At 40.0% G+C, this 26,515-nt stretch overlaps 1 protein-coding gene across 2 annotated transcripts; it reads right to left on the reverse strand.

Moving 5' to 3' along the window:
• Positions 1-2,966: 2,966 nt before the first annotated feature.
• CDK5RAP3 (CDK5 regulatory subunit associated protein 3) lies at positions 2,967-26,515 on the reverse strand. Of its 2 annotated transcripts, none has more exons than XM_053697466.1 (14): positions 26,413-26,515; positions 24,490-24,535; positions 24,195-24,326; positions 24,009-24,109; positions 23,246-23,294; positions 22,570-22,748; positions 21,284-21,420; positions 6,132-6,279; positions 5,948-6,052; positions 5,138-5,222; positions 4,962-5,050; positions 3,631-3,836; positions 3,355-3,526; positions 2,967-3,093 (listed from the first exon to the last, which is right to left on the reverse strand). In XM_053697466.1, the coding sequence occupies exons 1-14, from the start codon at positions 26,416-26,418 to the stop codon at positions 3,028-3,030; spliced, it is 1,521 nt and encodes a 506-aa protein (XP_053553441.1). In that variant the 5' UTR covers positions 26,419-26,515; the 3' UTR covers positions 2,967-3,027. The 2 variants fall into 2 exon arrangements, with proteins under 2 accessions (XP_053553441.1, XP_053553450.1); XM_053697475.1 differs by lacking the exon at positions 26,413-26,515 and adding an exon at positions 26,305-26,386.

Genomic DNA, 26,515 nt, shown 5'->3' on the forward strand with positions numbered 1-26,515 from the left:
TAATATTAATATCAGCCTCATTTTAAGCTATTAACATTATACTATACAAAGGGTATTGTGCCGACTTTATCAAAAGAAGTAATAGAAGATAATTAATGTTTAATAAACAAATCACATCCATACGGGAGTTTAAACCATTGGGAAATTTGGCATTAAGATGTAGAATCAAAAATAGCTCTTTTTCATTATTTGTCTTCCCTATTACCACCTCTTCTGCCTACTGGGACAAAATATATTCCCTGAACTTTTAATAAAGAACTGAGTTGTCTTGTGTTCTAAAATGTCTAGCTATGGGTGTGTTGGACTCAGGGTCCTCTATGGCCCTGAGATGTTCTAAAAAATCTATCCCTGAGGGCCCTTTTGGTATTGCCTGTGTTTTGTATTTTGCACCCCATACATGCAAACAAATAGACCACATGGGTAGTATTACAGTTAATAAAATAGCGGATCTCAAAGGTCCTATTATTGCTAATTGTTTTCAAATCAAAAGGTGCTGCCCTGGATTACATGTTCACAGGTTTTACATCTTGATCCACAGCACTTATAGCATCCTTTTTTTGGGTTAACCAAGTAGTGTTTGTGAGTTTGGGAAGCATGGATGGGGAGAGGGTTTTCCTGAACGTTTTGGGTTTTTTGGACACAAATGTAATAATACCTTTATCTACTATAGTGGATAGTATAGGATCACTATGCAAAATAAGTGTTGTTTTATTAGACCACAAATTTGATGGTATGCCTTACTATAGGATGTTACAAATAAGGGAGGTTGTTTATTATCTTTATTGTAATGTTTCTTGTAGGTTTTGTTAAAATATGAGGTATTTTGGATTCTACATCTTAATACCAGATTCCCCAATGGTTTAAACTCCTGTATGGATGTGGATTTGTTTATTAAACATTAATTATCTTCTATTACTTATTTTGATAATGTCTGCACAATACCCTTTGTATAGTATACTATTAATAGCTTAAAATGAGGCAAATACATTAATATTATATATTTGTATATATTTATGAAATTGGATTTTCTCTGTTAAGGGTATTATTTCACTTCCCATTTAAGGCAGCACTTGAACAAAACAGGGGTTAATAATATACAAGATTTTCATTTGTGCTTCTACCTTTAAAAAGCCAATACCTTGACCCCTCACACTATCAGTGATCAAGTGCTTACTCAACATGAAACGTGTCCGATACGGAGGGGCCATGGTTTCCCCATTATAGTTTTGTTCTTATTTATAACTGTATCCACGAGTTGGATCCATGTATGCTTTTATCGCTGGATGAAGTTTTACCTTCTTTGTTTGAAAGTGTCCTTTCGGAAGTGCCAGGACTTTGTAGTGTGTTCTATATTGCAGGCCTGTTCAGGGGCCTTTCATGGAGCACCTGGAATCACACACCCCCACCTGTATTTTACTGCTGGCACAGAAGAACGCCATGGTAAGCGATTCTGGCTAGAGCATCCCGTACCTACACATTGTGTTGCTTACATAAATGAATCACCTACAAAACATTTATGCAAAGAAAAGTCTAGTGTTCAATGCCCCTTTAAGAAACAAAGTGGAGAGAGAATTGTATGAATGTATATAGGAATGCTTAGACTTTACTAAGATGGGATACAATTATTTTATGAATTTTGCCACACGTCTACTTGTGCATGTGATAAACTTAGGGAAATTTGGGTTTAGAAGCATTGTACAGCAACTGTCTAACGACGCTATGATGAATCACAACTTGTTCAGGTAACGTGTGTGTTTACTGGATGCTAGTGTAGTGATGCAATAATATACATGTTAAATAAATGACATATTTCTATAAACCTTTCACTATTCACATAACGTAGTATCACATACTTTATGTGAATAGTGAGGTACCTGTGTCAACTAGAGCTGACTAGGCCAGAACCTACTGTGGCAAAATGAGAGGGTTGCAAATCTGGTGAGCAGCTCAGCACCATTCCACCCTACATATTAATATTTTTTGGAGCTGCATTTTTTTGTAATCTAGTGGGGAGCTTTTAGACTGCCCCTATGCACAACAAATTCCAATCTGGGCCAGGTGGAGATCAATTACATGAAACCTGATATGGGAATAATAGCTTGCACATAGCACTATACATAATGTTATTTATCTACAGCTGACCCAGTAAGGCATTTGCTGGGCAGACGTTTAATTTGAAACAAACTCTGAAGTCAGGAGGCTCAGCACAGGATAAAGAACCCTCCCCCACTTACAGTGATTCAACATGGAGGCTACATGGAAGTATCCTCTGCACTGACTCTGCATCAATAAATTGTCTTTTATTTTATTTTTGTTGAGGGAGGAAAATAATTTAATTCATTGGCATAAGGAATTAATCCCTGCTCTATATGTAGTTGGCATAAGAGGTTAAAACTGCTCTATCAATGTATTTGTACCTAACAGAAAAGGATTAATCACTCTCTTAGTCTGTATGGCAGGATGGTATTAATTACTAACCACTCAGCTGTAAGAAATATAAATGAGACAAATGATATAAAATAGGAAGGGGTGAGGGTGTAGGGTTTTCTGTGCCTATGACCAAATTACATTGTCTTTGACTTTGTATTTTATGAGAGTAGAGGACTGTGTTGCCCTGTTTTGTATGTGAGAAGGGAGATCTTTATACACTTACGGTGTGACAAGAGAGACATGTAGTAGACACTGTAGTACACGAGAGGAAAGAACAAATGCCACACTACATGAATATTTGAAAACACCAGTTTGCAAGGCTTGTGCCAATGGCTCTGTTCATTAAGCTAAACACTGTGTATTCTGTCCCTGTGTTATTCTTACACAGCCTATTCACAAAAGTGAAAACAAGTGTAAAAGAACTGGGAAAAAGAATGGGTTTTTTTATGTCAGGTTCTATGTTCTGAGGTGCAAATAAAATATTCCGGAATGACCTTGTAGGGACAAGCAAGGTGATTTAATACAAACCTCATAACTGTTCTTTATTATTATTTATTAAATCTGCTCACAATTCAGTATGACATCAGAGATCAAAAATCAGAGGCCAGTACCAATCAACTTCACAGGGCGATTGCTATATCTTTTTGAGATATCTGCTTCAACCTGCAAGAAGAAAAACGTTTATTAACGACAAAGCAGGAAATAGAGACAATTTATAACTAAAAGTTAATCCTACCCCTGTACCTTCTGACACCAAACCACTGCATCAAATGCTCACAGTTCTTTGCAGCTGAGAAAATAGAACCCTGCGCATGTCTAATTTCCATCTTTCCTATTGAAGCAAGGTTTAGGTTCTCTATACCTTTCCTCCCATTACAGTCTGTTTTCCCTCACATTAATACGGTAATTTACTGCCACTCTCACCTGTTGCTGCAGTTCTTTGCTCCTTTCCTGTAAAAGTGCAAGTCTGGGCTCCATGGTTTCCCTCTCTTCCTGCGCAGTCCTGCCTCTCTCCCTCCATGCCTCACTTTTCTGTTCCAAGAGTTCAGCCTGTCGCAGTCTCTGGCGCAAGAGATCCGTGACACGGTCCACATATCTGAAAAGGGAAGCAACTCTACCTCTGACATATGCAAGAGCACATTTGCATATTAACAGGAAAAACAGTTTCACTTAAACATATGCAGATGTGACTACTCTCACCGTGGAGATGCTAGGATAAGGAAGAGGTGGCGCATTCGTACATCTGTCAGTCGGCCAATCAGATCCTTTACAGATGCTAACATTGCTAATACTGGTTTCTGAGTTAGTCCCTGCAGGATAGGAGGAGCTGTCTGGAATTGTGTAACAGCAACGATATCTGTGTCACCTTCTAGACTCAGTAGCCACTGGGACAGGAAAAGCTCCAACTGCATGGAGAGATTTGAGAAAATATTAGAAAGATAAAAGTGGAGAGTAGAGGGATGGAAATAGACAGAAAACAGTTACTGCTAAGGGATATGCTGGGAGAGAAGCAAAAACATTTAGAATGGATGGGAAAATGGAAAAGAATGGAGTTGAAAGGGGGAGGTCATGGTGTTATTGAAAGAAAAGAGAAATAAAGAGGGGGGGGTAGGTGACAGAGTGCGGATGTTGGCAGATTAGGTAAAGAACATCTAGTGCTATATACCACCCAACTAATGGCACTCCTCCCTTTCATGCAAGCTTTCCCTTGCTAGAGATGTGAGGACGGATGAAAGAGACGAGGTAGGGAAAAGAGGGTACAAGGGAGAGGAGAAAAAGATGAACAGAGAGGAGAAATTTAAAAGGACATTAAATGGGACAGAAAACCCCAAAATGTAATTAATGGTTCGGATACAACCTACAATTTTAAACAACTTTCATATTTACTTTTATTATCAAATGTGCATCATTGTCTTGTTATCTTTTGCTTAAATAACAGCATTGCACTACTGGCAGTAGCTGAACACATCTAGTTAGCCAATCACAAGAGGCAAATGTGTGCAGACACCAGCTAGCTTTCACTAGTGTGTATTCATTTTCAACAAGGGATACCAAGAGAAGAAAGCACTTTTGAAAATAGAAGTGGTCTTAAGTGTCTTTTTGCATCTGATTCTTGCAAGTTTCATTTTGACTTTCCTATTCCTTTAAAGTATTTTTCGTTCTTTCATGTAAAATAGATATTTTAAAATATATATTACAGTTAAAAAATAAATAAAAATGTTTTGTGCATATACTTGTGGGGTGTGTCCACCAATGGAGATGGTTGTTGTCCCCATCAGCAAGTGAAATTCTATTCCACAGATCTATTATATACAAATAAGCACTTCATGTTTGTTTCCAAATTAAAATAAATTGCTTTGCCTTAAACATTTTCATAAAAATAAAGATATAATTTATTTTATAAAGAGTGCTCTTTCATATGTATGGTAAATATTTGTTAAGTTTTATGTCCCTTTAAGAAAATAAACAAAAAGAAGATACATTATCAATAAGCAGAGAATCATAGTGAGCAGAGAGTAAAGAGGAGTCACCTCCATTAATTCATCCACAAACTGGTTTCGAGTGTCTGGGTTTTCCAGGACCGTTAAAGCATCTGACCCACGAGCTACACCTGGGGGGACTGAGGCAAATTGTTAACAATTATCAATGTAAATAAAAGAATAAAAGGCGGCCTCTCCACAACCCAAGCTCCCTCTCTTGAGCTTACCATGGGTTCCAGCTTCAAGCACAGTGATTGTTTCAGTTGGACATGTATCTCCGCTGTCCCAGTTTATACCGTCTGCTTCTACACCCTTAGAGCATAATGTAGTAATAATAATAAAAAATACTAATTGTTCCCTTTATACCAGCCTATCATACTGCTCAATATACAGCATCTCACACACGTGTACACACCATGCTAGTCTTACATTTTCTTCTTCATATCATATTTGCATCTCACAATACTCCATACATCTTCCCAGTCCCTCCTTCTGGTAACCCTGCCAGCATCTCGCCTCTCACACTCCTCCACATACCCTGATACTCATTCTCCCTTATACACCTTACAGGCATTAAAGGGACACTGAACCCATTTTTTTTCTTTTGTGATTCAGATAGAGCATACAATTTTAAGTAACTTTCTAATTTACTCCTATTATCAAATGTTCTTCATTCTCTTGGTATGTTTATTTGAAAAGCAAGAATGTAAGTTTTTGGTTGTCCTTGCTGATTGGACAGCACCAATAAACAAGTACTGTCCATGGTCTGAACCAAAAATTTGCTGGCTCCTTAGCTTAGATGCCTTCTTTTTCAAATAAAGATAGCAAGAAAACAAAGAAAAAATTATAATAGGAGTAAATTAGAAAGTTGCTTAAAATTGCATGCTCTATCTGAATAATGAAAGAAAAAAAATGTGTTTAGTGTCCCTTTAACAACCTTTCCCTATTTCTCATCTTTCAAAGCCATGCCAGCTTGCCACAATACATTCCACCAGTCTTGCCACACCAGCAGCCTTACCCAACAAAACAACACTCACCTCTGGCTCCACAGTGATGTCCCATTCTATGTCTCCAGCAGTTAAGCCATCCATTCCTTCTGCAGGGGTGGCCTCTGCCTGGACACTTATATCCCCCCAGTCAATCTAAAGAGGAATAGGAAAGCTGTGATATAAAATATAGACACACCCTGTTAGGATCTTACTGCCACTCCACTGCACTCACATCTCCCACTTCTGTAGAATGGAGGTCCTGCTCCTCTATCTCTAGACGTTCTATCTTCTCTGGAGCCTCCCCTGTACGCCACTCATATACAGTGGTGTCCCCATGTTGCTGTATGTGACGCAGAAGTGGAAGTTCATGCTCAGGTGAACTGGAGAAATAAGATATATAGAATGATATATGATCTATATACTAAATCAAACTTAATGCAATTTTTTTATGAACTGGAGAAATAAGATATATAGAATGATATATAATCTATATACTAATCACACTTGATGCCATTTTTTTATTTCCAACTCATTAGGCCAATACCATTTTCGTAAAGCATTTTATAGTCTACAACTTTACCTCACCGCTACAACAACTAACTGCAAACTGCTTGAATTACTCTCTCCAGACTAATTCCCTACATTCCTCATACTCACCTTATCTGATGGTAATTATTCTTCCACATACCCACCACCAGTTACACCCCTTATTTTATCCCACCATTGCTGTCACCTTAAAGGGACCCTAAAAACTAAATACATTTCATGCACCTCCCTTTAATTATGGGTGCTGCCATTATGGAACCTATGTTATACTGCAGGTATCTGAAGGAGAGTTACTGCACACGTGAAAACACGTCAACACCCGAATGTAATGAAAGACCGATTTCAACATGGCAGCAGCCATGACTAGAGGGAGGCAGGGAATAACCTCAATACTTTGCTTATAAAATGTATTTAGTGTTTAATGTCCCTTTAACAAATACATTTATGGGTGTTTTTAAAGGCATAATTGTTATGGTTGCTTCTACAGTACTTTAAATAAAATTATATTCTCCAATTTATCAAATGCAATCATTCTTCCTTTTCTTTACCCCATCCTCTCTATCAAAGCAAACATGTCTGTCGCCCCTCTCATACCACTCATTATCCCCTACCTGCCACCCAAATTCCACCTTACCAACCTCCACACCACCCAGTGAACGTTACCAGCTTCCTTGTACCCCTTACTGTCCTTTACAAGCTGGCCCATAATCTTCATGACTCCTTACTAGTTCCTTCATGTTGCCCACTTTACCTTATAAACTCACTTACACTGCATCTCACTGGTTCTCTCATACTCATCATGGCATCTTAGCAGCTTCCTTCCTATTACCCACAGTACCTTACCATCTCCCTTATTGTTCCCACTTCCCCTCATACTCTGCAGTGCACCTTACCTCAAATCACTCTAACACTCCTCACAGAACCAAACTAGCCCAATGACCTGAAATGCTTTCTTAACACTACCTATGGCAGCTGACCTTAAAAATACTATCGGTCTCTCGCATTCCAAACTATATAATTGCCCCCCCACTCCTTACTGCACAATCCTACAGTGTCTTAATAAATCTCTTATTTTATATTATGGTCTGCTCAGTTTCCTCACTGCATCTTACATGATTTCCAATACCCTCATACTCCTAACTTTACCATCCTGCCACACTCATCGTAGTCCCCAGTACACACACACACACACACTCTCTCTTGTGTACCATACTAGCCCACAATTTACCAGATAACAAAATCTTCAACCTTACTTTTTTTTTTCCAACGTAGTACTTACTGCAGATAGCAGACTGATCACTGCACTTTACACATACCACCTCACACCCCCCACTGCACATTACTAACACTTACAGAACTCACTGTTCTTACTAGCCCCTCCACTCCCCTTATCCTCCTCATTACACTTTATTAGCTCATTCATACTCTTCACTGCACCTTACAAATCTATTTACACTGCTTAATTAATATTAACAGCCCACACAGTCATATTGTTAGGCTGATTTTTTAAACATACTGATTTAAAATTACCTTAGGACAAAAAGTACCCTCCCTGTCACTAGGCACACATTATATGGAAGGGTATACTAAATAAGTTATTATGAACCACTAGAGATTAATGGGACTCTGCAAGAAGAAATGTATATGCAAGGTTAAACTAATTATAAAATTTTCTTTGTTTTCTTGTTAACCTTTGTTGCAAAGCAGGAAGGTAAGCTGAGGGGTGTGCACATGTCTGCAACACTGTATGGCAGCAGTTTTGCAACAATGTTATACATTATCAAGAGCACTAGATGGCAGCACTATTTCCTGTCATGCAGTGCATATTCACATTACCTAGCTAGATATCTCTTCAACAAAGAATAACAAGAGAACCAAGCAATTTTTTTTAATAGAAGTCAATTGTAAACTATTTTAAAATTCTATCTTCTGCCTGAATCATGAAAGAACAAAATTGAGTTTCATATCCCTTTAAGCTACATGCCAGAGTTTTCTATGCATGCAGAAGCAGTACATACCGTCATTAAAGGGACACTGAACCCAAATTTTTTTCTTTCGTGATTCAGATAGAGCATGACATTTTAAGCAACTTTCTAATTTACTCCTATTATCAAATTTTCTTTATTCTCTTGGTATCTTTATTTGAAATGCAAGAATGTAAGTTTAAATGCCGGCCTATTTTTGGTGAACAACCTGGGTTGTCCTTGCTGATTGGTGGATGAATTCATCCACCAATAAAAAAGTGCTGTCCAGAGTCTAAACCAAGAGAAAAAGATTAGATGTCTTCTTTTTCAAATAAAGATAGCAAGAGAACGAATAAAAATTGATAATAGGAGTAAATTAGAAAGTTGCATGCTCTATCTGAATCATGAAAGAAAAAAATTTGGTTTAGTGTCCCTTTAAAAACACACTGAACCCAATTTTTTTCTTTTGTGATTCAGATAGAGCATGCAATTTAAAGCAACTTTCTAATTTACTTCTATTATCAATTTTTCTTAATTCTCTTGGTATGTTTGTTTGAAAACCAAGAATGTAAGTTTAGATGCTGGCCCATTTATGGTGAACAACCAGGGTTGTCATTGCTGATTGGACAGCACCAATAAACAAGTGCTGTCCATGGTCTGAGCCAAAAATGTGCTGGCTCCTTAGCTTAGATGCCTTCTTTTTCAAATAAAGATAGCAAGAGAACAAAGAAAAATTGACAATAGGAGTAAATTAGAAAGTTGCTTAAAATTGCATGCTCTATCTGAATCACGAAAGAATACATTTGGGTTCAGTATCCCTTTAATAAGCATCTTGGTCAGCACATGTAACACCTTATTCCAATATTATGCATGGCCTCTGGAAACTGATGATACAGGACTTATAACATAATAACCCAGTAACAAGGCCAAATTGGCTCGTCCAAAACAAAAGCAAGTGATGGGCAGAGTTTTGGTAATTAAAAACAATTACAGCAAACAAGGTTTTAATGAATTGAAAAAATTAACAACAAATCATACATAGCATATCCGATTATCTGAAGCATAGAGGAAAATCATTTACTCATCTACATTACTGATTCTGCCACCTGTTTTTTTCCCCACAGATGACCAATAGAACAGACTATGAATTAGAAGATTTATTCAGTTTTACATACATCTTGCCATTAAAGGGGTGCATGGCTGTATGTATGGTACTGGAGCTGGGAAGAAAACAATGTTTAAAAAGATACTAAACACATTTCATGCACCTGCCTCTAATTATAGGTGCTGCCATTATGGAACCCAAGTTACAATGCAGGTATCTGAAGGGAAGCCGCTCCACATGCGCAAACACATCAGCACTGGAATGTAGCAAAAGTGAGATTCAACATGGTGGCACCAATGACGAGAGGGAGGCAGAGCATAACTCAATACTATGCTTATAAAATGTATGTAGTGTTTCATGTCTGTATTCTGTTAAGTTGCAACATGTAAATGAAATGGCACGTGATCTCCAAATTAAAGGGACATAATACTCATATGCTAAATCACTTAAAACTGATGCAGTATGACTGTAAAAAGCAGACAGGAAATTATCAACTGAGCATCTCTATGTAAAAAAGGAAATTATCAACTGAGCATCTCTATGTAAAAAAGGAAGATATTTTACCTCACAATTTCCTCAGCTCACCAGAGTAAGTGCTGTGTAAAAAGTTATACTTCAGCTGCTGTCCAGCTGCAGGTAAAAAAAAATAAAAAAAATAAATTAACTGCAGCTAATCAGCATCAACAGTGCTGAGGTCATGAACTTTTTTACTGTGATCTCATAAGATTTGACTTAACTCTCATGAGATTTAATAGTAAACTTCCTTAAACTGAATAGGGAAATAACATGAGTGTGCAGGAGGCTCACTCCCTTGCCTGTCCCGGGACAGACATACTGATTTGCTGCTTAAAGTCCTTTGCAATGGGGTGTGAATACTTAGGACATTTTGAGGTAAAATCTCTTTCTTTTTTTACATAGAGATGTTCAGGTGATATTTTCTAGTCAGCTTTTACAGCTAAACTGCATCACTTTCAAGTTTTTCCACATTTGGGTATCATGGCCCTTTAAGGACTGAACGTAATTGGTAGCAGCCACGCTGGTACAACAAACTATTGTGGAAGAAGAATTGTTACATACCAGCATGCCCATGTGCAGTATGTTATGTAATCATTCCATAACACAGAAATGAGGCACATCTACATTAAAAACTGACATCTTTAGAAATTAACATGTTCAGGCGTAATAAATGAATAGTTTTCCATAAGAACTTTTCATCCTCCCACAGAATGTGTGAGGAACAAATAAGTATGTGCAGTTGATGGAAATAAGCACAATGCAAAAATGCTTCTAATTTTTTCTTTCATGATTCAGATACAGGGAGTGCAGAATTATTAGGCAAATGAGTATTTTGACCACATCATCCTCTTTATGCATGTTGTCTTACTCCAAGCTGTATAGGCTCGAAAGCCTACTACCAATTAAGCATATTAGGTGATGTGCATCTCTGTAATGAGAAGGGGTGTGGTCTAATGACATCAACACCCTATATCAGGTGTGCATAATTATTAGGCAACTTCCTTTCCTTTGGCAAAATGGGTCAAAAGAAGGACTTGACAGGCTCAGAAAAGTAAAAAATAGTGAGATATCTTGCAGAGGGATGCAGCACTCTTAAAATTGCAAAGCTTCTGAAGCGTGATCATCGAACAATCAAGCGTTTCATTCAAAATAGTCAACAGGGTCGCAAGAAGCGTGTGGAAAAACCAAGGCGCAAAATAACTGCCCATGAACTGAGAAAAGTCAAGCGTGCAGCTGCCAAGATGCCACTTGCCACCAGTTTGGCCATATTTCAGAGCTGCAACATCACTGGAGTGCCCAAAAGCACAAGGTGTACAATACTCAGAGACATGGCCAAGGTAAGAAAGGCTGAAAGACGACCACCACTGAACAAGACACACAAGCTGAAACGTCAAGACTGGGCCAAGAAATATCTCAAGACTGATTTTTCTAAGGTTTTATGGACTGATGAAATGAGAGTGAGTCTTGATGGGCCAGATGGATGGGCCCGTGGCTGGATTGGTAAAGGGCAGAGAGCTCCAGTCTGACTCAGACGCCAGCAAGGTGGAGGTGGAGTACTGGTTTGGGCTGGTATCATCAAAGATGAGCTTGTGGGGCCTTTTCGGGTTGAAGATGGAGTCAAGCTCAACTCCCAGTCCTACTGCCAGTTTCTGGAAGACACCTTCTTCAAGCAGTGGTACAGGAAGAAGTCTGCATCCTTCAAGAAAAACATGATTTTCATGCAGGACAATGCTCCATCACACGCGTCCAAGTACTCCACAGCGTGGCTGGCAAGAAAGGGTATAAAAGAAGAAAATCTAATGACATGGCCTCCTTGTTCACCTGATCTGAACGCCATTGAGAATCTGTGGTCCATCATCAAATGTGAGATTTACAAGGAGGGAAAACAGTACACCTCTCTGAACAGTGTCTGGGAGGCTGTGGTTGCTGCTGCACGCAATGTTGATGGTGAACAGATCAAAACACTGACAGAATCCATGGATGGCCGGCTTTTGAGTGTCCTTGCAAAGAAAGGTGGCTATATTGGTCACTGATTTGTTTTTGTTTTTGAATGTCAGAAATGTATATTTGTGAATGTTGAGATGTTATATTGGTTTCACTGGTAAAAATAAATAATTGAAATGGGTATATATTTGTTTTTTGTTAAGTTGCCTAATAATTATGCACAGTAATAGTCACCTGCACACACAGATATCCCCCTAAAATAGCTATAACTAAAAACAAACTAAAAACTACTTCCAAAACTATTCAGCTTTGATATTAATGAGTTTTTTGGGTTCATTGAGAACATGGTTGTTGTTCAATAATAAAATTAATCCTCAAAAATACAACTTGCCTAATAATTCTGCATGCAATTTTAATCAACTTTCTAAATTTACTTCTATTATAAACTTTTCTTCTCTCTCTTGCTATCTTTATTTGAGAAGCAGGAATGTAAAGCTTAGGAGCCAGCCCATTTTAGGTTCAGTACCCTGGATAGCCCTTGCTTATTGGTGGCTACAGGGACAGTATCTTGCAGGATGCTACGCATAGTTAAACATTTTGAATTTTTGGGGAATTACCTCAGGAACATTCTCAGGGGTCAATTTATCAAACTCCGTATGGAGCTTGATGCCCCGTTTTTCTGGCGAGCCTTCAGGCTCGCCGGAAACAGAAGTTATGAAGCAGCTCCATAACCTATCCGCCTGCTTTGAGGCGACGGACAGAAATCAACCCGATCGAGTTGATTGACATCCCCTGCTAGCGGCCGATTGGCCGAGAATATGCAGGGGGCGGCATTGCATCAGCAGTTCACAAGAACTGCTGGTGCAATGATAAATGCCGACAGCATATGCTGTCGGCATTTATCGATGTCCGTCCGACAATAATAAATTGACCCCTAAGTTTTTGATTAGTGGGTAAACCAGAATCTCCCTTTTCAGTACCTATATTTTTCTAGTTCTCTCCACAAGTGCTCAGTGTTTCTGTTGTTCACCTTTTTTTGATAATTTAATTACCTTCTACAAAAATACAAGTCACTTATCAAACACATAACTGTGTATTTCAAATATGATTTGGTACATTTTATTGTGCCCACCTCCCATTACCAATACGACTCATACTCCAAGTGCCAGTACAATAACTTGCTTTTTATGTCCCTTTAAAAGGTAAACAAAAGCAATATTGCTTAAAAAAAAAAAGCAGCATTTAAACAACGTAAAATATATTTTTACATGGAAAAAGTTAAATTACGTCTATTTGAATATACAGTATATTGAGAATTAGATTATATGAATGTTTACATCCAGTATCCATTGCTTTTGTACAGCTTTATTGGGATGGAGCAACAAGACTTCAGGACCATAAAAACAAAAAGTAGGTTTATTAAATATATAAGTATCATTAAAAAAAAAAAAAAAAAAAAAAAAAAGGGATGCATTTGAAACTAACCTACTTTCACAAAATAAAAGTGACTTATGTCTCTTTAAACGGACATTACATTTCATGCATATCACAGGAATACCTTTTTATAGCTGGTCCTAAAAAAATGAGTGCGCACTGGCTGGTTTGCAAAACTTTTACCGCTTTAGCAGTAAATCCTCAGTACATAAATATAAACTTTACAAAAAAATAATAATACATTTTCAAATATACTTTTTTATATGCAACCAAGAAACAAACTAATTTCAGTTAGTGCTAACATTATGTCTCCCTCTAGTGTTTTCCTGTAGTTCTTCATCTGAATTATCATATTTATATCACTGGTGGTCTAAACCAGGGTTCTTAAAACCATGGGTCAAGGCCCATTACTGGATCACAACACCATGTTTACTGGGTATGCGACTTGTGTGTGTGTTGTAGGAGAGTGTGTGTTATTACATTTTGACTACAATCAGGAATAAAGTACACACACATTTTACTCCGTTTGACAAAACTTGCAGCTATCTTGTTGAATATTACTTTAGAAATTTTCAGACCCAGCATACAAATAGGGTGGTATCATTGCACTGGGTCTAAATCCTATCATGGCAGGAACATCTGGGGCTCTATTGTATTCTCAACGCTGTGTGCTGAAATATGTGCATGTTAGAACTAAAACTTTGGATTTTGAGGAATTGGAGCAAGCTATTAAAAACACCCCATCTGGGAAGAGCCCCGGGCCTGACGGCTTTGGTATTAAGTACTACAAGACATTTAAATCACTTTTAGCTCCCCACCTCGTGCAACTCTTCAACAATATTGAAGAAGTTGGGGGTTTCTCCAAACAGATGCTGGAAGCCTATATAACCATATTACCTAAACCAGGGAAGCCCCCCATTAAACCTGAGAATTTCAGACCTATTTCTTTACTAAATGTGGACGTTAAGCTGTACGCCAAGATATTGGCGGGCAGACTTAATAAAATACTGACTAAATTAATCGCCCCTGATCAAGTAGGCTTTGTCCCGGGCAGGGAGGCGAAAGATAATACCCTCAGAACCTTACAACTCATTTGTTATGCACGCACCAACAACATCCCCATGACACTAATTTCTACTGATGCCGAAAAGGCTTTCGATAGGGTCAGCTGGAGGTTCCTGGGTTCGGTTATGAGACAAATGAACATTAGTGAAGTCTTCATCTCTAGAGTGTTCGCTCTATACTCCAATCCTACGGCCAGAGTGCGAGTTAATGACATCTTGTCTGAGCCATTCGCCATCACAAATGGAACTAGGCAGGGGTGCCCCCTGTCCCCTATCTTGTTTGCCCTGTCCATTGAGGCACTAGCACAAAAGATTAGACTTAACCCTCGCATTTCCGGCATTAAAATTGGTCACTCTGAACACAAATTAGCCTTATACGCTGACGATATAATCTTCTCCCTGACGGGCCTCCCCCACTCACTGACTGCACTTTTAGACGAGTTTAGAGACTATGGAGTCCTCTCCAACTTTCATCTTAATGTTTCCAAGTCAGAGATTTTAAACATTAACCTGCCACCGGAAATTATGATTCCTTTGAGGGCTTCTGCCTCCCTGACAGTACAACCTCTCAAAATGAAATACCTAGGTATATACCTGACCGCGGACCCTCGGGACTTGTTCCAGGCCAACTACGCTTCCCTTAAAGCAAACATCTCCAATGATATGTCTAGCTGGGGCAATAAACAAATTTCTTGGGTAGGCAGAACGCAGGTAGTTAAGATGAATATCCTTCCCAGGATTCTTTACTTATTTCAGACTCTCCCTATCCCACTCCCTGCACCTTACATACCCAGCATTCAAAATATTATAGGACAATATATCTGGCAAAAGTCTAGACCCCGTATCCCAAAATCCACCATGCATCTCCCTAGACTTAAAGGAGGCCTGGGAGTTCCGAATATTGAATCTTACAGACAGGCCACAATCCTCCAACATTTGATCGACTGGTGCCATAATTCACTAGATAAGAAATGGGTTCAATTAGATAGAGCAATATTACATCTAGATAACATGGGTACTTTGGCATGGACCCCTCCTAAAGACAGACCCCTGGGGGTCTCCTGCTATCCTCTCTGGACGGCATTTTTTGCAGTATGGGATAGGGTTTTGGGGACTTCTCCTCAAGTATCCACGCAGCTTGCACCTATGACCCCCCACAGAATTAAACAAAGGAGACTCCCCGGTGTTCACCACCAGACACATGACTACTCCCCACACATAAAGTCTTTGACAGTGGGCGACATGCTGACGGGAACCAAGCTTTTACTAAAAGAGGAAATTGAAGAGAGGTGCGGAGTGCACTTTTCATCTTGGCTGGAATACACACGCCTGGCCCATTACATACAAACACACAAAAATAGAGGCGCTTTTTCCAGACCCCTCACGGCATTTGAAAGCTTATGTACACAACAAACACAACCTAGACACACCATCTCCAAGATCTATTCCATTCTTTCTACTAACACGGGCACGGCGTACCCATCATTTATACACAGATGGTCAGCAGATCTTGACAGACAGATTGATTCTAAAGAGTGGGACAAAGCTTTTAAACACCTGAAAGAGGCCTCCATTTCCTCAGGCATCATAGAAATGAATTACAAATTAATGGCCAGATGGTATCTGACTCCTGCCAGAATCTGCCGGATATATGGAAGGGGCAGCGGGAGATGCTGGAGAGGGTGTGGTGAGGAGGCAGATGTGCTTCACATCTGGTGGTCCTGTGAGAGGCTGGGTTCTCTGTGGTCGGACGTGTTGTCAGAAATCAATGCAAAGCTAGGACTGCGGATCCCAGAGGATCCGGGGATCCTGGTATTCCTGGGTCTGCCCAGAGTGGGGAGTAGATCCAGGAGGTCCCTACTACACCTTATGCTGAACAGTGTCAAGGCTCTCATTCCGAGAAAATGGAAGTCCAGAGAGGTCCCCTCGTTGTTGGAATGGAGGGCTCAGGTTTCCTTACTTTTAGGACTAGAGAGATATCATTACTTAAAAAGCGGTAACCTAGACATTCATGAAGCTATGTTGGAAATATGGAACCCTCCCGCTGTTGGCCACACTGGCCAGTAAGGGGGAAATATTTGCACGTACGCTAAGCCGGCACCCTCCTCCCCCCTACCCACTACCGTTACCTACCAATGCCCCACCCCCCTCCCCTTTTTTTTTTCCTTCCCTTCCTTCTCCTCCCCCCCCCTAATTATCCCCCTCACAGACTTCTTATCTTTCTACTCTAACCCTCAACTTCCCCTCCGCTATACACCTTAACTTAATCTTTTCTTCTGAATACTCTTTTAACAGTACTATGATGCCTCTTCATTTCCCCTGTTGGGACTTTCCTTACTGAATCGACCCCTATTGTTAAAAAGGAGCATTATTTTAAGTATATGGCCCTACAACACGGTTTATCTAAAACTTTATTTTTGACATGGAGCATTAACTCCTTACTCAGTTTTACTACTGTGGGCCTGGTTACTACTGCTTGTGGAAAGTTTATGTACATTTTTCTTTTCATTGTATCATTGTAACCACTCGCTGTATTTGTATGTTATATGCTCAATAAAAATCTTTAAACATAAAAAAACTTTGGATTTTATGTGAACTGACATCTTTCTTCCCTTTGTATTAGACTAATATCATGGGTATCATCATTTAACAAATACATTAGCTAAAAAGGTATACAGGAGAGGTGTCCTGTTTTACACCTGAGTGATCACAAAAGATTGTACTTTATTTACTCCTAGAAATGTAAAAACATCTATTGAAGTAGCCATATGTGTCCAGTCATTACATTTCATATTAAAAAAACTCATTTTCAGAGGTTTCTCAAGTCCTTAGATCTAAAGCAAATTTACAGTGATTCAGACCTGAGAAAGATAAGAAAGTCTGTATTCTCCCTCCTCACTACCTGCATCCCTCACAGCAGCTGTTTCCCTTCCTCCCCATTCTCTGCTACCCCTTCAGGTACTCCTCCCTCTTAACTTAACTAACTGAATCCATCCTAACATAATCATCCCTCTCCCCCTATACTATTTGATATCAGTTCCTTCCTACATCATCCTCCTTCCTTCTTTCAGCCACATCCCTTCTCTCTCCCTCTGCTACCACAATCCATCGCTCTCTTCAGGCCATTCTATTACTCCATATAAGTCCGACTTGCAGGAAAGAAAGGAATGATGCCGCCCCCCCCATCTCTTCTCTTCCGTCATTAACTACATCACTCCACTAGCTTTAACCATGAAACTCTGTCTTGGCTGTCTGCTTTCCTCCGCCTTCTTTCTACACAAAGTATACAACTACAAACCAATAATAATAATATTATTACTAGCAGGTGAATGTCATGTAGTCTGTTAGTAAACAGTGAAGTAAAAGTCACACAGAGCATGCTATTATAACCCCTGAATAACATTCAAGTACCCTATGGGAATGGGTTTCCAGGGCTGTAACAACGCAGGCCTTGCCGACAGCAGTGAGATCTTGACTTTTCTGCATGCCTCATTGCCTATGGAAAAGCAACAACCAACCAATGTAGCTGCTGTTAAGGGGTTAAACAACTTTCCAATTTACTTCTCTTATCTAATATGCTTCCTTTACTTGGTATCCTTTGTTGAAAAGCATAGCTAGGTCAGTTTAGGAGCAGCAATGCACTACTGGAGGCTAGCTGGTGATTGGTGGCTGCACATATATGCCGCTTCATTGGCTTACCCAATGTTTTCAACTAGCTCCCAGTAGTGCTTTGCTGCTCCTTCAACATAGGATACCAAGAATATGAAGTCAATTTGATAAAAGTGGTAAATAAGAAAGTTAAATATTGTATGCTCTATGTAAATCACCTAAAGAAAACATGTTGTTCCATCCCTTTAACTTGTTTGCATTATGTTACACTTCACTCCGTCTAATACAGCGCTTCTAATACTGCTTCATGTTTCACAACAGTAAGATTTGTATAATGCCTCATTGTCTTTTCCTTTACCCATTAATCATCTGCATTTCCACCTCAAAACAGTCATTGCTTCTCACTTTATCTCCTATCTCTCGCATAACCCATCAACTCCGGCCATTCCATCTCTGTATCAAAGAGACCATTGCAAAAATGTTCAGGCATCCATATGAGAAATCAGCATTTATGCATATAGCCATTTTTTTTGCCTGTACAGTGAGAATTAACAGGGAGTACCTATCAACCAATAAGCATCAGAAGAAAATGCCTGTTAGCCAATGAGCATCATTAGGAAATATTTTTAATTTACAGTTAAAAAGCTTTTAATGCACATTTTTCTCACGAAAAAAAAATAATTAACATTAAGATACTGCTTTTAATCTCTCACACCATCTTCCTGAACCGTAACATGGTTACTGCTTCTCCCTGTAGAGCCCTCATATTGCCAACGTTCCTCTCCCACACATTACATACATCACTTTTAACTCATTAATAGCACATACCGACCTTATTCTTCATGATTGCATTTTGCCTCTTACATTTATATCTACACGTATCACCATCTTTCCAATTACAGACAACTGCCTATGAAACTGAAGTGCTGGCTTCTCAAGAGGCTGGATGTATAACCAGTATATTGTAAAGCACTGAAGCAGATTGGTGACCAAAACTGCTAAATGGGAGAGAGAAAGCAATAATGGTCGAATGCATAAAACAAGGATAAGTATAAAAATAAACATCGTCTGACGCGTTTCTCGCTCTCCTAGTGGTGCTTATTCACAGGCGGCGAGAAAAATATGTTTATTTCCATGTTTATCTTAATAAGTTTGACTATTTATTTTTTAAAACGTATTCTATCTATATATCTCTCTCTCATTATATATATATATATATATATATATATATATATATATATATATATATATATATATATATATACACATACACACACACACTAGTCCTAAAGCCCGTACACACGGGCCATTTTTTGCAGGGTACAGCAGTCCCAACCCTGGCGCTCTCTCCCTGCCCCTCTCTTTTGCTCTCTCTCCCCCCTCTCTTTTGCGCTCTCTCTCCCCCTCTCTTTTGAGATCTCTCTCCCCCCCTCTCTTTTGCGCTCTCTCTCTCCCCCCTCTCTTTTGCGCTCTCTCTCTCCCCCCTCTCTTTTGCGCTCTCTCTCTCCCCCCCTCTTTTGCGCGCTCTCTATCCCACCCTCTTTTGCGCGCTCTATCTCTCCCCCCCCTCTTTTGCGCTCTCTCTCCCCCCCCTCTTTTGCGCTCTCTCCCCTCTATCTCTCTCCCCTCTATCTCTCTCTCTCTCACTCCCCCTCCCCTCTCTCTCTCTCCCTCCCCCTCTCTCTCTCCCCCTCCCCTCTCTCTCTCTCTCTCCCCTCTCTCTCCCCCCTCTCTTTTGCGCTCTCTCTCTCCCCCCCTCTTTTGCGCGCTCTCTATCCCACCCTCTTTTGCGCGCTCTATCTCTCTCCCCCCTCTTTTGCGCTCTCTCTCCCCCCCCTCTTTTGCGCTCTCTCCCCTCTATCTCTCTCCCCTCTATCTCTCTCTCTCTCACTCCCCCTCCCCTCTCTCTCTCTCCCTCCCCCTCTCTCTCTCCCCCTCCCCTCTCTCTCTCTCTCCCCTCTCTCTCTCTCCCTCCCCTCTCTCTCCCACTCCCCTCTCTCTCTCCCCCTCCCCTCTCTCTCTCTCCCTCCCCTCTCTCTCTCTCTCCCACTCCCCTCTCTCTCTCCCTCCCCCCTCTCTCTCCCTTCCCCCTCTCTCTCTCCCTCTCTCCTCCTCCCCCCTCTCTCCTCCTCCCCCCTCTCTCCTCCTCCCCCCACCTCTCCCTCCCTCCTCTCCCTCCCTCCTCTCCCTCCCCCCTCTCCCTCCCTCCTCCCCCTCCCCCCTCTCCCTCCCTCTCCTCCTCCCCCCTCTCTCTCTTCCCCTCTATCTCTCTCTCTCTCCTCCCCTCTCTCTCCTCCCCTCTCTCTCTCTCTCCCCCTCTCTCTTTTGATCTCTCTGTCCCCTTTCTTTTGCTCTCCCTCCCCCTCTCTTTTGCTGTCTCTCCCCCTCTCTTTTGCTCCCTCTCTTGTGCTCCCTTTATCTCCCCTCTTGATCTCTCTCTCCCCTCTTGATCTCTCTCTCTCTCTCTCACCTTTCTTATCTTTTCCCTACCCCCTCTCTCCCCTCTTTTGAGCTGTTTTGAGCTCTCACTGCACAGCCTTTCACGGGCTGCCTGGCCCCGCCCCTTCACGATTGGCCACGCCCCTGCACGTGGCCACGCCCTCTTCACACTTGGTCACGCACACTTCTGCTCGCACTGCAGAGCAGAGACTTAGGGACTCTCAAAGGCCAGGTGTGTTTGTCCTCGTGCTGTGCTGTCTACTGCGCATGACAGCTTCAGACAAACACACTTGGCCTTTTATTATATAGGATATATATATATATATATATAAATACATACACACACACTATATATATATATATATATATATATATATATATATATATATATATATATATAAATACATACACACACACTATATATATATATATATATATATATATATATATATATATATATATATATATATATATATATATATATACACATACACATATACATACACACAAATATACATACACACACTATTATTGCCTTTCCTTGAAGTGTTTCAGACCCCAACACTCAGAGCTCTTGGCCAATACCACACATGCCTTTTTCCGTGTCATTCTCCTACATGGAGGGATGGAATAACTTTTGAGCTTGGTATTTTATGAAAAGATTATATTGGGAAAACCCTAGTACTTTATCTCCTGCTTTTAGCAACTACTCCTATACCTGAAGTGCTGCAGCCATGTTTCTCACATCATCAGTGCTCCTCACCTGTCACATACAAATGACACACATGCTTGGTAAAGATTGACTGCAGATAACAATCCTGCTGCATCAGCGCCTATTTGTCTCAGAAGAGATGGAACATCGCGAACAAGGTATAGGAGTTCCCTGCGTATATCCTCACCCTGAAAGAGAGGTGCAATAAGACAAAATACCATCATGACCATGGACAAGAATGCAGAGTTTTTTCATAAGCTGGAAAGAAGTAAAATGGAAGGGAAACACTGCAATCAACAGGAAGGGAGTGAAGGAGAGTTATGGCCCCAGTTAAACAGCAAATCTATTAACATTCAATTCTTTACAAAATATCATAGAACACATGAACATCAGGTTTATCATGCTGAAAGATATGAGTGAAGTGAATGAGTGCATTCAGTGGATTTGAATACCTAAAAATGCAGAAGGTGGCGGCCCTTTATGCCATTCGACAGAGACAAATTTATAATTATGAAAGGGCCACACACTAAAATCTGTGCAAATCCAGGTTTTAGTGTGTTGCTGTTTTACAAGTATAAATTTGGCTATGAATATAGCGGAATCGCACAAAGGTCTTCCATCTTCCACGTTCAGAGTTATCTGAAACCTCAGAATGCACACGTCTACTTATGAGAGAGTAGACTTCCTGTTTTTTCCAGAAAAAAAGATTTGGCAATATTGTATTTGCCCCTTTAATCAATAAGACGTACCAGATATATGGTACTGATACTACTTATACTTTCAGGTTGCTTTGTACCAGTTTATACAAAAAAAGAAAGAGTGGCAGATTTATACCAGACAGACAGGGGTTGGTTACTAGTTTTGTTTTTTTGTTATATGTTTTCTTATGCTTTTTTATATTAATATTACAGTTCGATGTCAGTGAAACTTGCATTCTGCATATTACATAATGTTTTAATGCATATCATATTGTGCCTGGTGTTCCTCCTTGATGACTTTGTCCTTATTCATACTGTCTATGTGAATGTGATATGCTTTTGTTGACCATGTGATAATTAAAAATAAAGAAATAAGGAAATAAAGCAAAAACAAGCAAAATAACAACAAAAAAAAATAAGCAGGGAGTAAGAAAGAGAGAAGGTTTTATATAAAAGAAAGTGTGGGAGGGAAGTTTGAATGGTTCCCTATCACAGGACGAGAGGCTGAGGAGTCTATAGCCAATACAGAGAGAGTTTTCAGATCAGAAGAAAATAAACATGCAGGGTTATGAAGTTTCTCACAGGGAGCGAGGAAGTCATCAGGAAGAAAGGACAGATTAATAAAAGATAAGCACTCACAGCGATTCTGTAGTTCTTACAGCTTGCAAAATACTGTTCCCGCTGCTCTGCTGCTCCCTTTAAACACTCATCCACGCGCCGCTCGCTCTCCGCAACTAGCTGCTGACACCGAGACATCTGCTTCTTGAGAGCCGGAATCTCATAAGTCACATTGCGTACAAATAAGCTGGCACACTCCGCTGAGAGCAAACAAATAGACCCTAAACTAAGATTTTGCTTGGGACACATATGCAACAATCTTGAACTCTGCTGAGAACATTCACACTCTAGGTTTGTTAAATGGACATGAAATTCAAAAATTTTCTTTTAGGATTGGGACAGAACATACAACTTTCCAATTTGCTTCTATTATCCAATTTGCTTCATTTTCTTGGTATCCTTTGATGAAAAGCATACCTAGATAGGCTCAGGAGCTAGATGCTGATTGGTGGCTGCACACATATTCCTCTTATCATTGGCTACTGGTGTGTTCAGGTAACACCCAGTAGTGCATTGTTGCTCCTTCAATATAGGATACCAAAAGAATGAAGCTAAATTGATAAAAGAAATAGATTGGAAAGTCATTTAAAATGGTATGCGCTATCTGACTCATGAAAGAAGAATGTTGGGTTTCATGTCCCTTTAACCTTTGATAACAGATGCAGACCTGAGACTCCCAAAAAGATTGCACACTCACCAAGATACGTGTGATCGGTCTGATACAGAGAAATTATTTCCTGCCAGTCCTGTAGAAAGATGAAGATGTCATAATACATAATACCACTGTATGAGATTCAGAATGATAGCTCTGGCAGTGACCATTGTTAGAGTGCTAGCTATAAGACAAAGATGGCAATTTATCAAGCTGAGGCGGACAGAGGCGCACATACGGGTCTGCCGTAGCTCGCCTCCCTGGCGAAATTCAGCATTGCACACAAGCGCTGTTTTGTGCTCACGTGCACTCCCGCCCCCTGCCCGCACACAGCCAATCACGCGCGGGCAGGAGCTATCAATCTCCTCGGTCGGACTAGACCGCGGACATTTAAATTTGCCACCTAAAAAGGTGGCAAAAGGGTAGAGAAGCAGCGGTCTGATAACCGCCGCTTGTTATATACGGCGTGCAGGTTCTCTTGTGAGAACCTGCAGTCGTAAGCAGGCGAAGCCTGCCGAAAGGGCTTGATAAATCACCCCCAAAGAAGTGTTGTAATTAGGGTGACCATATCGCCGCTTTAAAAAGGGACACATATGAAAAATCCATGTCAGGGTAACATTTCTTTAAACAGCCCTGACATATGTATTTTTTATATGTGTCCTTTTTAAAGCGGCAATATGGTCACCCTAGTTATAATGCTGAAGCTATAAAACAGATTGGTTGTGTGGGACAGGTGTGCTTTAATGGTAAAATTACAGATTTAACAGAAATATTAAGTGTAAGAGTTAAAACTGCTGAAGACTGTCACCTTCATTCGCTGAGATGAGTATCTTCCAAATAAATTCTTTGTGGCAGCTTCTGTGTTTTTTAAGATGTCCACAATCTTCAGACAATGGAAGTAATTAATATCTGATGAAGAAAATGATACAAATCAGCAATAAGCACCCAAAACAAAGTATCTTAGTACCCCAACATTCCACTACTTATGACTTACAAGTCCCTGACAGGAGATTCCTTATTCCCTCATGCTCAGGCATGTCTTGCAGTGCTTGGTTGATCTTCTCCCGGATCTGTAGTACTTTGCTCTGCCATTTGAGGTTACAATGCCGTCGGTCCACCAGCCAGTCTGTTAATACATCAGAAAAGACAAAATATTCTTAATTTGCCCATTAAATCATAATTGGATACTTGTATAGCGCACAGCCTCAAACTTAAATCGACTCGCGGCACTGATAACAGGTATTATTAAATGATGCCGTATATTTACTAAACATTGTGCCAAAACTCACCCAGCAGGCGACTGGTCTGGATGTCAATGGGCAAATTTTGTACATCCTGTGAGATAGAAAAGTACAGTTGTACCGTTATAAGAATATTTCCTTTTGGTATTGAATCTATATACCCACTTCTGTAATGTTGCCTTTCTAACCGCTTTTGTCAGACTTTCTGCTACTGTCTCATAAAACTCCCAACTAAAAGAATCCTCAGCACCATATGCTAAAAAGTAAAACTTCTTTATTTCAGCATCCAGATAAAACAAACTGCAGCAGATTTATCTGGATGCTGAAATAAGGAATATTTACTTTTATCATATTGTGCTGAATATTGTATACTTCTAGATTGGTATAAGGGTGTGCAGTGACCCTTCCTTTGTGCACATTAAAACTGTAAGAAGCATTTAACCTGTTTATTGCTGAACTTAATATATTAACTGTCTTATAAAATCCCCCCTTTTCATTTGTCATCTTGTTCTCTTATGCCCCTGCCACAGATGTCACAACCTCTCCCATCTCTGTCAAACGGTGTCTGTCACAATCATACAGCCCCTTGTGTCTATATCACTGTTTTCCCAGTTTTAAATACATTGTCCATTCCTATGTCTGACACATCAAACCTTTAGCCTGTGGTATCCCCACCTAAACTGAACGTTTTTGGACTTAAAGGGATAGTCTAGTCAAAATTAAACTTTCATGATTCATGCAATTTTTTAAGCAACTTTCTAATTTACTCCTATTATCAATTTTTCTTCGTTTTCTTGGTATCTTTATTTGAAAAAGCAAGAATGTAAACTTAGGAACTTGCCCATTTTTGGTTCAGCACCTGGGAAGTGCTTGCTGATTGGTGTCTAAATGTAGCCACCAATCAGCAAGCACTACCCAGGTGCTGAACCAAAAATAGGCCGGCTCCTAAGCTTACATTCTTGTTTTTTCAAATAAAAATACCAACAGAATGAAGACAAATTGATAATAAGAGTAAATTAGAAAGTTGCTTAAAATTGCATGCAATATCTGAATCATACAATTTTAATTTTGACTAGACTATCAATTTAAGTCCTAGTTATTGACAGGCTAGGTAAACACAGCCAGCTGAAGAAATTACACTCCCGGTCGGGGGGTAGAAGAGATATCTAATAAAATTATATAACATTAGCTTAGCGCCAGGTTTCTAAAGCAAAGTGTTAGATAGATATTTAGCAAAGAAAACAGAACGCCGCCCCTGGTTCTACTGAGCAGGTCTGTTTTATTCTGTTAAGTGCATAGCGGGCACGCTGTCTATTCACAGTGCGCCCAATTGCGCTATTAAAATCAATGTAGCTCGCTCCCGCTCTGGTAGCGAGCTACATTGAGTTTAATAGCTCGATCGGGGCGGCTGTGATTAGACAGCATGCCCAGATGCGCTTAGGAGAAGAAAACAGACCCGCTCAGTAGAGCCAGGAGCGGCGTTCTGTTTTCTTTGCTAAATATCTAACAATTTGCTTTAGAAACCTGGCGCTAAGCACATAGCGCAGAATTATATAAAATTATTTGCTAGGTTTACTGGCCCTTTAATAGCCACAAATAAACCAGAAAATGCAATGTCTCATACATTTTATACTCTGCAGCTGCTATTGCAAGTCATAGTAGATACATTAAGGGAAAAATAATTTTACTGTAAACTGTCCCCTTTAACTATTGTAAAACACCTTTTTTTGCAGTACATAACCCATTTCACGTAATGCTATTATGGCGCAAACATTTTGCACATTTAACAGCTATACTGTAACACAGAGAGCAGTTTTGTCAGTGTCCATATTGGTAAAACATAATTTCCTCCCTAACCCTTACACCTCAATGTTCTATAGCTGTCAATGTATTGACGACACCTAATGCAATGACGTCACGCTCCTCGATGGCTTTCTGCCCCTGTGACGTCAAATCGGCTATCGGTACTACCTGCATCACGGCTCCGGTAACTCTCAGGACACGTGTACCGGATACAAACAACTCGACCAATCACACGGCGAGATGTCACTATCAGTAACGCCCACTCTAAGTT

The sequence above is a fragment of the Bombina bombina genome, chromosome 1 (assembly GCF_027579735.1).
Source record: "Bombina bombina isolate aBomBom1 chromosome 1, aBomBom1.pri, whole genome shotgun sequence".
In the NCBI taxonomy this organism is placed as follows: domain Eukaryota; kingdom Metazoa; phylum Chordata; class Amphibia; order Anura; family Bombinatoridae; genus Bombina; species Bombina bombina.

Excerpts from the sequence above, each read along its gene's own strand:
- CDK5RAP3 (XM_053697466.1), bottom strand. Across the intron at positions 21,421-22,569 it reads GTAAGAACTACAGAATCGCT|GGTGAGGATATACGCAGGGA; the intron begins GTGAGTGCTTAT and ends CCTCTCTTTCAG. Across the intron at positions 5,051-5,137 it reads GCTTGAAGCTGGAACCCATG|TCCCCCCAGGTGTAGCTCGT; the intron begins GTAAGCTCAAGA and ends AATTTGCCTCAG.